Genomic DNA, 12,731 nt, shown 5'->3' on the forward strand with positions numbered 1-12,731 from the left:
AGTGTACTTGTTCCCTCCAGTTCCTCTAATTCCAAGAGTTCTCAAAGGACTGAAAGGGACAGGGTTCAGGCAATTCTGATTGCCCCAGACTGGCACCGCAGGGCCTGGTATGTAGACATTCTATCCTTATTACTTATAGGCCCCTGGACTCTGCCAATTCAGGATGATCGTCTTACACAAGGGCCGTTCATCTATCCAGACTTACCACGGCTACGTTTGATGCAATGGAAGTATATTGGGAGGATTTTTGCCAGGAAAGAGATTCCGGGCAAGGTTATCTCGACTATGCTCCAAACCGGCCAGATGGTCACATCGAAACATTACCATTGCATATGGAAGAAATGTGTCTCTTGGTGTGAGGGTCAACAGTATTCTGCTATGGATTTTCATCTGGGACATTTCTTGCACTTCCTGCAGGCTGTTGTGGATGTGGGCCTATGTTTAGGCTCCATAAAAGTTCAAATCTCAGCCTTGTCTTTTTCTTCCAGGGAACAATTGGCTGTTCTCCCAGTGGTCCAGATGTTCTTGACAGGTGTCCTTTATATTCGACCACCCTTTGTTCCTCCCACAGCGCCATGAGTTCTCAATTTGGTTCTGGCCTTTCTCCAATCGGTTTGATTGAACATTTACACAAGGTGGACATGGAGTATTTGACATGGCAGGCTATCATGTTGTCCTTGGCCTCAGTGAGGCGTGTTTTGGAATTAGAGGCCTTATTCTGTAAGAGTCCATCTGTGGTGTTTCATGAGGATAGATCGTTGCTTAAAACTCGCTAGACATTCTTGCCTAAGGTGGTGTCAGCATTTCATATCAATTGGCCAATGGTGGTTCTGGTTGTCACTGGCACGTCTGTTACACCAATGTCCTTGGACGTGGTTCGGGCTTTGGAGATTTATGTCAAAAGGCCAGCTCGTCTCAGAAAATCAGACTCGCTGTTTGTTCTCTATGATGCTTCAAAGATTGGTTGTCCTGCTTCGAAGCAGTATATTGCGTGTACAATCCAACAGGCTCACTCTTCTGCGGCTTTGCCACTGCCAAGGTCTGTTCAGGCCCACTCCACAGGTCAGTGAGTTCTTCATAGGTGGCTGCCCGGGGTGTCTCGGCTTTGCAGTTATGCTGGGCAGCTACTTGGTTGGGTTCGAACACGCTGTAAAGTTTTAAAGGTTCAACACCTTGGCTACTGAGGACCTTCAGTTTGGTCAACCAATTTTGATGGGGTCTCAGCACTCTTCCACCCAGTTTGGAGTTTTGGAACTTCCCCATGGTACTAAGACCATCCCAGTATCCCCTTGGACATTAGAGAAAATAGAATTTTAATACCTACCGGTAAATCCTTTTCTCGTAGTCCATAGGGGATACTGGGCGCCCGCCTCTGTGCTTTGATATTTTCCAGCAAGAGTTGTTCTTGTGTGTTGTAGTTTGGGTCTGCTTTTTCTGTCCCTATTCTCAAGTTGTGGTTAGCGTTGCTATCCTCTTGTTATGTTGTGTGCTGGTTCGTTCTCTCACCTCTTTCTTGTCTCTTTTCCTCCTTTCAAAGCATGTCCGTCTCCTCGGGCACCGTTTTCCAGGACTGAGTCTACAGGAGGCGCATAGAAGGGTGGAGCCAGCACACTCTGAAGAAGTTTTAAATTGCCAGGCTCCAATGGACCCCATCTATAACCCATGGTACTAAGACCATCCCAGTATCCCCTACAGACTACAAGAAAAGGAATAATTGGTAGGTATTAAAATCCTTGGTTGATGGTATCACTGTGAAGGCTCCGTTTCGCATTACAATAAGCTTAGTAGGAAAGCCCCATTTGTATTGCACATTTCCTTGGGTGGAATAGACTCCTTTTGGCCAGTGTCACAGGAGAAATATCTGGAAATATCTGCAGATTATCCAGGCACTCAGCTGTGGATGAGGAAGGCAAAGCAGCCTGTAGAATGCTTTCTTTAATATGAAAAAAGTGGACCCTGAGCCGAGTGTCCCTCGGTGCTTGGATAGGGGCCTGTTTGGACTTTGGGAGTATATGGATCCTATCAATAAGAAGGTCTGTGGCAGAAGCCTTCTGTGAAAGTTTCTGAAAAGAGAACCGTGGCATAATCACAAAGCTCAGCATTTGTAGCAGAATACGGAACGCCCACTGGCCCTCATTCTGAGTTGTTCGCTCGCAAACTGCTTTTAGCAGCTTTGCACACGCTAAGCCGCCGCCTACTGGGAGTTAATCTTAGCTTATCAAAATTGCGAACGAAAGATTAGCAAAATTGCGAATAGACACTTCGTAGCAGTTTCTGAGTAGCTCCAGACTTACTCGGCATCTGCGATCAGTTCAGTGCTTGTCGTTACTGGTTTGACGTCACAAACACACCCAGCGTCCGCACAGACACTCCCGCCTTTTTTCCAGAAACTTTTGCGTTTTTTCACACACTCCCATAAAACAGCCAGTTTCCGCCCAGAAACACCCACTTCCTGTCAATCACATTGCGATCACCAGAACGAAGAAAAAACCTTGTAATGCCGTGAGTAAAATACCTAACTGCATAGCAAATTTACTTGGCGCACTCGCACTGCAGACATTGCGCATGCGCATTAGCGACTAATCGCTCCATTGTGAAAGAAAAATAACGAGCGAACAACTCGGAATGACCCCCATTATTCTGATATTATTTCTCCGAGACCTGTTTTCTAAATCAATGAATTTATCACGAATAGAGCCCATGTCTTCCTGAAGGGTGTCATGTGCTGAAATTAGATCTTTGTGAGACGCAACAATCTCTTTCATCTTAGTCTGTACGAGTGCCAATCTCACTGATATCAGACCTCAAAGCTTGAATATTACAGTTAAATTCTGAGATTATTTCAGTCCTTAAATGCAGATAACATAGAATGTATAGAGCGTAGAGTAACAGGACCATCTAGAGTGTCTTAAGACGTCTTCAGCCATTACAGCTGGGCTGTGCGTCTGACAAGAAGAAGCAGATGTTGTAGCGGTCTCAGAAGGACCACCTGAATTCGAGATACCAAAGAGATGGACAGGTGGGGCCGATTTGGTACCTTTGAAAAATTTTGGGAGGCATGGTAAGCCGGCTACAAAGAGACTGACCTCTCAGAGATAGGAAAATACAAACGATCTATAAATAAAAGGAGCAGTAGTACGCTGTCAGGAGGTTACATCAAGATTACTTAGTTCAAAATGACATTCTTAGTCGGGGTGACGGGGGTATCTGAGCCAAAATTTCAAGTAAACATGATGTAATGCAACTCAAGTAACACAGTAATGACTGAGAAATTCCACTAGAGGTCAACGTGATCACAGACTGGAATCAAAGCATGTGATGGCCGGGTACCAAGATCCAAAATGGCAGCCATCTCACTTCCCAATATCACCGCCGGGCTCCGGTGACTGTGGGCAGCCCGTTCTGTCCCCAGCAGTAGCGGGAGCTATGCACCTGTGTTATCTGAAGAGCAAGTGCTCCTGTCTGAGCCAAAAGCGCCTTCAAGTCAGGTGGCTGGAGCGTGCAGGAAAGTCTGGGCGCACTTAGCCCCAGAATACAGCCCATGGCTTCATAGGCGTCACCAGGCTGCGGCAGTGAACGGTGCCCAGAGTGAGCGGAGCGAGCGGCTTTAGGGCAGTAGAAGTGGGGGACTTAATAGATTGGGTCTTGGTCCCAGCGGCGGCTGAGAGCTATCAGGTGGGGTAGATAAGAAGCCACTTAGTGAGGAGAGGTCCAGAAAGCACGTCTGGATGGACCACGCTCCTCTTATTTATTATTTTATATACTAACAGGGGTGACAGATGTGGTACATCCCTGCAAAGGCAGATCCAATCTCTTTCTCATCAGACTCTGCTGTCTTCCCTGCACTCTCACTCAGATGTTCACTGCTGCCAGTAACACACGTGTGAGAAGCAGAAGTATGGCGGCAGCTGTATAGATTCTGATATGTAATTCTCTGTATCATACTTACTGTACACACATCATCCTTATTACTATTGAGAATATAGAGGTAAGACACTGATGATGGGGATGTAATAATAGGATTTTAATTATCTACCGGTAAATCCTTTTCTCGTAGTCTAGAGGATGCTGGGGTCAATTTAGTACCATGGGGTATAGACAGGTCCTTTGGGAGCCACTGGCACTTTAAGAGTTTAATAGTGTGGGCTGGTTTCCCTCTATGCCCCTACTACCAGACTCGGTCTAGAAACTGTGCCCGAGGAGACAGACATACTTCAAGAGAAGGAAATACACAGATAGTGGTGAGATTCACACCAGCTCACACATAACAAAAAGGAAAGCCAAACTAACCAACTTGGAACAATTCAGCGACGGCTAAACCAACAATACTGAACCAAGTAATAATGCAGTAATACGAAGCACAGGCCGGGCGCCCAGCATCCTCTATGAACTACGAGAAAAGGATTTACCGGTAGGTAATTAAAATGCTATTTTCTCTTGCGTCCTAGAGGATGCTGGGATCCATTTAGTACCATGGGGATGTACATAAGCTCCCAGTACAGGAGGGAGAGTGCTGAGGTAATTGCAGAACTGACTGACCAAACTTGAGGTCCTCAGAGGCCAAAGTATAGAACTTATAAAACTTAGCAAACGTTTTCGACCCTGACCAAGTAGCCGCTCAGCAAAGCTGAATAACCGAGACCCCCTGGGCAGACGCACAGGAAGAACCCACTTTACGGGTAGAGTGCACCTGAACAGATTTGGAACTGGCAATCCTGCCGTGGAATAAGCATGCTGGATAGTAAGCCTGATCCAGCATGAAATTGTCTGCTTAGAAGCAGGACACCCAATCTTGTTGGGATGATAAAGTACAAATAGTGCGTCCGACTTCCTGTGACGAGTAGTTCTCTTCACATAGATTTTCAAAGCCCGCACGACATCCAAGGACTTTGAGGTAATTGAGTTGTCAGTAGCCACTGGCACCACTATAGGTTGGTTGATATGAAAAGCCGGCACAACCTTAGGGAGAAATTGCTGACGCGTTCTGAGCTCAGCTCTATCCTCATGGAAAATCAAGTAGGGGCTCTTGTGCGACAATGCCCCCAATTCTGACACACATCTGGCAGAAGCCAAGGCCAACAATGTGACCGCCTTCCAAGTAAGAAATTTTACGTCCACCTCCTGTAAATGTTCGAACCAATCCGATTGCAGGAACTGCAGCACCACATTAAGATCCCAAGGTGTCGAAGGAGGCACAAAGGGTGGTTGGATGTGCAGAACTCCTTTCAAGAAAGTCTGAACCTCAGGGATAGCAGCCAATTGTTTCTGGAAGAAAATAAACAAAGCCAAAATCTGGACCTTGATGGAGCCCACCCAAGCGTAGGCCAACATCCACACCTGCTTGCAGAAAGAGGAGAAAATGTCCCAGGTGAAACTCCACCGTAGGAAACTTTTTGGATTCACACCAAGACACATACTTTTTCCAAATCCGATGGTAATGCTTAGACATTACCCCCTTCCTAGCTTGGATCAGAGTAGGAATAACCCTTATTCGGAATGCCATTCCGAGCTAAGATCTGGCGTTAAACCTCCATGCCGTCAAACGTAGCCGCGGTAAGTCTTGATAGGCAGATGGCCCCTGCAGTAGAAGGTCCTCACGAAGAGGAAGAGGCCTCGGAACCTCCTGCAGTAATGCCAGAAGATCCGCGTACCAAGCCCACCGTGGCCAGTCCAGAGCAATGAGGATCGCCGGAACTCTTGATCTTTTTATTAGTTTGAGAATCCTTGGGATGAGTGGAAGTGGAGGGAATACATACACTGGCTGGAGCACCCATGGAGTCACCACGGCATCAACCGCCACTGCTTGTGGGTCTCGTGAGCTGGAACAGTACCTCTAAAGCTTCTTGTTGAGGTGAGATGCCATCATGTCTATCTGAGGTACACCCCATCGGCGTGTTACCTCTGTGAATACCTCCAGTTGGAGGCCCCATTCTCCTGGATGGAGATCGTGTCTGCTGAGGAAGTCCGCTTCTCAGTTGGCCACTCTCGGAATAAAGATCGCTGACTGTGCCAGTGTGTGTCTTTCTGCCCAGAGGAGGATTCTTGTTACCTCTGACATTGCAGCCCTGCTCTTCGTTCCACCTTGCCTGTTTATGTAGGACACCGCTGTGACGTTGTCCGACTAAACCTGAATGGCTCGATCTTGCAGAAGATAAGCTGCTTGTAGAAGGCCATTTTATATGGCCCTTAGTTCCAGAATGTTTATTGGAAGGACCGATTCCTGGCTTGACCACTTTCCTTGGAAGTTTTCCCCCTGGGTGACTACTCTCCGACCTTTGAGGCTTGCATCCGTGGTTAGAAGAATCCAATTCTGAATCCCAAACCTGCGGCCCTCGAGCAGGTGAGAAGTTTGCAGCCACCAGAGTAGTTAAGTTCTGGCTTTCGGTGATAGGAATATCCGCTGGTGCATGTTAAGATTCGATCCCGACCACTTGTCCAGGAGATCCAGCTGAAAAAAACGTACATGTAATCTTCTGTATTGTAGAGCCTCGTAGGAGGATACCATCTTCCCCAGAAGGCGAATGCACTGATGAACTGATACCTGGGGAGGTTTCAAGACATCCCGGACCATTGATAGGATCACCAACGCTTTCTCCACCGGTAGAAACACCCTCTGCTCTTCCGTGTCAAATTTCATCCCCAGGAAGGGCAGTCTCCCTGTCAGTTCCAAATGTGACTTTGGAAGGTACAGGATCCACCCATGGTCCCAGAGTAGTTGAGTTGTGAGCGCAATACTTCTCCTTGGAAGATGCCTCTATCAGCAGATCATCCAGTTATGGAATTATATTCACTCCCTGTTTGCGTAGGAGGAGCATCATCTCCGCCATGACCTTGGTGAACACCCTAGGTGCTGTGGAGAGGCCAAATGGCAATGTCTGGAACTGATAGTGACAGTCCTGTAGAGCAAACCGTAGATAGGCCTGGTGAGGTGGCCAGATCAGAATATGAAGGTACGCATCCTTGATATCCAGGAATACTAAGAATTCCCACTCCTCCAGACCTGAGATCACCGCTCTCAGAGACTCCATCTTGAATTGCAAAACCCTCAAGTAGTGGTTCAATGACTTCAGGTTCAATCTGGGCCTTACCGAACCGTCTGGTTTTGGTGCCACAAACAGGTTTGAGTAATAACCCTTGGTTTTTGGGTGAGGTGGAACTGGAACAATGACATTTGTTTGTACCAATTTTTGAATGGCTTCCTGTAGGATAGCACTTTCTGTCAGCGAAGCTGGTAAGCCTGATTTGAAGAATCTGTGAGGTGGGAGTTCCTGAACTCCAGTCTGTACCCCTGGGTAACAATATCCGTTACTCAGGGGTCTAGGCATGATGACACCCAGACGTGACTGAAATCTTTTAGTCTCACTCCCACCTGCCTGATATCCAGGCTGAGAGGTCCACCTTCATTCTGAGTATTTGGAAGAAGCAGAACCTGGTTTCTGTTCCTAGGAACCTGTTGGTGCAAGTTTTTTTTATCTTCCCCAACCTCCTCTAAAGAAGGTGGGAGGGGGTTTTGATTTTTTTTAATTTTGCAGTCCAAAAGGACTGCAGTGTAGGTGTAGGATAGGATTTCCTAGCTGGGGCTGTTGCGGAGGGAAGAAATGTCGACTTACCCGCAATCGCCGTGGAAATCCACGCACCCAATGCGTACCCAAATAGTGCTTGACCTGTGAATGGCAGGTTATCCACACTTTTCTTGGATTCTGCATCCGCAGTCCATTGGCGTAGCCAGAGTCCTCTGTGTGCCGAGAGAGCCATGGAAGTAGCAGGCCAATGTCCTTCATGGCCTCCACCATGAAACCTGCAGAATCCTGTATGTGACGTAAAAACAAGTCAATGTCACTCCTATTCATAGTTTCTAAGTCCTCTAGTAAGGTGCCTGGCCACTTTACTATGACTTTAGAAGTCCACACACAAGCAATAGTGTGCCTTAAAGCCACAGCTGTAGCAGTGTAGAGTGATTTGAGCGTAGTCTCAATCTTGCGGTCAGCTGGCTCCTTTAAGGCGGTTGAACCAGGGACAGGTAAAACCACCTTTTTAGACGGCCTAGATACAGAAGCGTCTACTATAGGTGGGTTTTCCCACTTCCTATCCTCTTTAGGGAAAGGGAAAGCAATGAGAATTCTTTTAGGGATCTGGAATTTTTCCTCTTGGTTTTTCTAGGATTTTTCAAACATAGAGTTTAACTCCTTAGAAGCAGGGAAGGTAAGTGAGGATTTCTTATTTACTGTAATATAAGATTCCTCTACTTGTTCTGGAACCTTCTCAGAAATATGCAAAACATCCCTAATGGCTTCAATCATTAGCTGCACCCCTTTAGCAATGGATGCATCCCCCCCCCCTGCATATCCCCATCACTGTCCCCTGTATCAGAGTCGGTATCAGTGTCAGCTTGCATTATCTGGGCAAGTGTATGTTTTTGGGGTATGTAGGTGGGGTTTTAGATGTAGTGGGAGCTGAATACTTCAAACCCACTACAGATTGTCTCAAAAACTGTGTCTCTTTCTCAGTATGTGACATCCTTGTTGAAATCTGGGATATCATTCCCCTTAAAGAATCCACCCATGGGGGTTTGGATTCTGAAGGCTGAGACAGCACATTGCAGTCCTGAGTACATGGAATAGACTCCTCAGGAGAAGATACACACTCTGCAGCATAGGACACAGAGTCCTTAGACATGGCAATGTGGATATACACTTACACACACACACACACACACACACACACACACACACACAGGAAAATGTCAGACACAGTTTCCCCCAGAGTACCTGCAGAGAGTCACAGAGTATAAGGAGCCAGCCACACAGCGCCCCTGTAGGCAGTTATGATAAAAGCCCGGCGCTGACTTTAATATGGATGGCAGCGCTCCCTGTCAGTGTCCTAGTTCCTAGGATCTGCAGGGAGAAAATGGCGCTGGTGAGTGCTGGATCCTCTCTGAGAGGAAGCCCCGCCTCTTGTAATGGCGCGGTTTCCCGAACTAATTTGTTTATACTGGCCTGAGGATTTTAGTGATAACAGGGGGATTAGCGCCTGTTAGCTGTGTGACCAGTGTAGGGTTTATCCGCGCTGGCTCAGGACACCCCTCAAAACACCTACACTGTGGGTTGCTGAGCCTTCCTGTAGCGCAGCTTGTCAGAGCTGCACTCCCACCCTTGTACCGCCATACCCTGCTGCTAACCGGGACGCCGGCGCTGTACTCAGCACTCTTCTTTCTTCTGGCTTTATTAGGGGGTGGCGGCCGTGCTGCGGGAGTGAGCAGTCGCCTCGTGGGGCTTGTGATCAGCACCCTCAGGAGCTCAGTGTCCTGTCAGCGGAGTAGAGAACCATTAACTCTTCATGAAGTTGGTTCCTTCTCCCCCCTAAGTCCCACGAAGCAGGGAGGCTGTTGCCAGCAGCCTTCCTGTAACCTAATTAACTCTAGAAAATAAAAAACTAAGAGAACTCCTAAGAGCTCCCCTAGCTGTGATCGGCTCCTCAGGGCACATTTTCTAAACTGAGTCTGGTAGGAGGGGCATAGAGCGAGGGGCCAGCCCACACTATTAAACTCTTAAAGTGCCAGTGGCTCCCAAAGGACCCATCTATACCCCATGGTACTAAATGGACCCCAGCATCCTCTAGGACGTAAGAGAAAGTAGATTATAACCTAGCAGAGGATGATGATGATTACAGGGTATCATATGGTGTATTGCATGTAAAGTACCTTGTTCCACACCTACTCTGCTGTAGTAATATACCTTATATAAGGGTGAGTAACACATGTACAGGCTTACCAGCGTATGAGCACACATGTAAAGGAATGCTACCTTACCAATGCTTCCAGGAGTAACGTTAGGAGACATTTCTCTGATCCATCAGCTCATATGACTGATGTTATTGTTCATCTAGAATCTCCAACTCATACGATATGTTCCCCATCCATTGTTTTACATTGGTGCTGACATAGGACTTGGCGAGTGACTACATCTCCATTTATACTTCATGGTTAGTTACCAGTACAAGAGAGAGAGATATCTAAGTCTTATTATAATATTACATTTGTTATTGTGAGTGTTCTCAGGAGGGTGGACACAATGATCATCTGAGACACAATATTATAAAGCCTTCATTAAACGTTATGTTTTATTATACACACACATTTACAATTAAGTGTCCCAGAGAGTCGTCTTCTCCTATTGTTTACAAGATTAATGTTGTTACAGAAAATTTCACATTTCCATAATGTATTTTATTTCCAGCAGATGGACACACAAGCAGGAATATCTCAGAAGGACATCTAATGTTATCCCAGGATTGTGACATAAAAGATAATGACAGTAGACAGGATTCTCCAGGTGCTAACCCCATTACCCCAATTATACATCCAGCTCTATCAGCTGATCCCTCTGATCCTGGGAAATGTTCTCCTGATCACTCTGATATTGGTGCATCTGTTACAGCTCTGACAGTAGATACAGTGTTTCCCTGTTCTACAGATGCCAAATGTTTTACACAGAACACAAAGCCTATTAACCCACACACAGGTATGATAGGTGAAAGGCCACTGATATGTTCTGAGTGTGGGAAATGTTTTACATACAAATCAGATCTTGTTAAACATCAGAGAAGTCACACAGGTGAGAAGCCATATCCATGTTCTGAGTGTGGGAAATGTTTTACCTGCAAATCACATCTTGCTACACATCGACGAAGTCACACAGGTGAGAAGCCATTTCCATGTTCTGAGTGTGGGAAATGTTTTTCACTGAATTCATATCTTGTTATACATAACAGAAGTCACACAGGTGAGAAACCATTTTCTTGCTCTGAGTGTGGGAAATGTTTTACCTGCAAATCACATCTTGTTTCACATCAGCGAAGTCACACAGGTGAAAAGCCATTTCCATGTTCTGAGTGTGGGCAATGTTTTGCACACAAATCAGCTCTTGTTAGACATAACAGAAGTCACACAGGTGAGAAACCATTTTTTTGCTCTGAGTGTGGGAAATGTTTTACCTGCAAATCACATCTTGTTACACATCAGCAAAGTCACACAGGTGAAAGGCCATTTCCATGTTCTGAGTGTGGGAAATGTTTTACACGGAAATTACAACTTGTTAGACATCAGAAAAGTCACATAGATGAGAAGCCATTTCCTTGCTCTGAGTGTGGGAAATGTTTTACAAGGAAATCAGATCTTGTTATACATCACAGAAGTCACACAGGTGAGAAGCCATTTTCTTGCTCTGTGTGTGGGAAATGTTTTACACAAAAATCACATCTTGTTATACATCAGCGAAGTCACACAGGTGAGAGGCCATTTCCATGTTCTGAGTGTGGGAAATGTTTTGCACATAAATCAGCTCTTATTAGACATAACAGAAGTCACACAGGTGAGAAGCCATTTTCTTGCTCTGAGTGAAGGAAATGTTTTACACAGAAATCACAACTTGTTACACATCAGCAAAGTCACACAGGTGAGAAGCCATTTTCTTGCTCTGTGTGCGGGAAATGTTATACACAAAAATCAAATCTTGTTACACATCAGCAAAGTCACACAGGTGAGAGGTCATTTTCATACTCTGAGAAATAAATCAGCTCTTATTGCACACAGTAGACATCACTCAGGTGAGGAACAATTTTAATCTTCTGGAGTATACTTATTTCCATGCGTTCTTCAAGTTTCTTATCCTCTCTCCTATGTTTTTTTGCAATATACGTAATACCACTGGGTGAAATAATCAGATGTCATGCCATCATCTACCACTGCTATGCAGATGACCTATCTTTTGCTCCAGGTACTCAGAACCCAGTCCCAATCCTAAATGGTTGTCTAGCTGAGCACCAGGTGTGGGTGATGCCAGTTGGCTGTGACTCAGTCCTGGTGAAACAGGTCTTTATGGTAGAAGGACAGGGCTACAGCTCAGCTTTGCAAACCAACCAGACTTACACTTGGGGGTTCAGAGTTACATAATGCTGATCATGTGCGGAATCTTGGTGTCCTGGATGGTGGAGTGACACTTTGTGGCAGATACTGATGTCTATCAGATCCTCATCTGAGGAACATAGCCAGACTCCAGCACGTAATTCCCTCAGAAGATCTACCTACAGTCATACATGTACTTGTAGCATCATGCGTAGACTACAGCAATGTCCTCTACCTGGGTCTCCCAGCAAAAGAATTGCACCGCTTGTAGCTTGTACAGAATGCAGCAGCCATGCTGTTACCTAACCAGCCCGTTCCTGCCACATAACATGGCACCAGAAGCAGCTTCTGCCTCCTTACTGCCCTGCTTTCTTCCACCTGCAGATGAAGGACTGTTACCAGCAGTACTAAGAATCCCCAAACAGTGCGGAGATGTCAGGGGGGAGATGGGGTGGTGGCAGAAGTGGGGGTGGGTGACAGTAGGGGGGAGATGGGGTGGTGGCAGTAGTGGGGGGAGACAAGGCGGGTGGCAGTAATGGGGGAAGACAGCGCGGATACAGTAGTTGGGGGAGACAGAACGGTGGCAGTAGTGGGGGGAGACGGGGCGGGTAGCAGTAGTGGGGGAAGACGGGGTGGGTGGCAGTTGGGGTAGATGGGGTGGTGGCAGTAGTTGGGGGAGATAAGGTGGTGACAGTAGGGGTGGAGATGGCGGTGGCAGTTGGAGGGAGACAGGGTGGGTGGCAGGAGTGGAAGGAGACATGGTGGTGGCAGTAGTGGGGGGAGACAGGGCGGGTAGCAGTTGTGGGGGGGAGACAGGGGTGGTGGCAGT

At 46.6% G+C, this 12,731-nt stretch overlaps 1 protein-coding gene across 1 annotated transcript in view; it reads left to right on the forward strand.

The window, feature by feature from the left end:
• LOC134990741 (zinc finger protein OZF-like) overlaps nucleotides 1-12,348 on the forward strand; it is a 34,323-nt gene extending 21,975 nt beyond the window's left edge. Inside the window, exon 2 of the mRNA XM_063950715.1 lies at nucleotides 10,236-12,348. Coding sequence (XP_063806785.1) covers nucleotides 10,236-11,398 — 1,163 coding nt within the window. The 3' untranslated portion in view covers nucleotides 11,399-12,348. The remainder of the gene's footprint in view (nucleotides 1-10,235) is intronic.
• The last annotated feature ends 383 nt before the right edge of the window (nucleotides 12,349-12,731 follow it).

The sequence above is a fragment of the Pseudophryne corroboree genome, unplaced genomic scaffold, assembly GCF_028390025.1.
Source record: "Pseudophryne corroboree isolate aPseCor3 unplaced genomic scaffold, aPseCor3.hap2 scaffold_1193, whole genome shotgun sequence".
NCBI lineage: Eukaryota > Metazoa > Chordata > Amphibia > Anura > Myobatrachidae > Pseudophryne > Pseudophryne corroboree.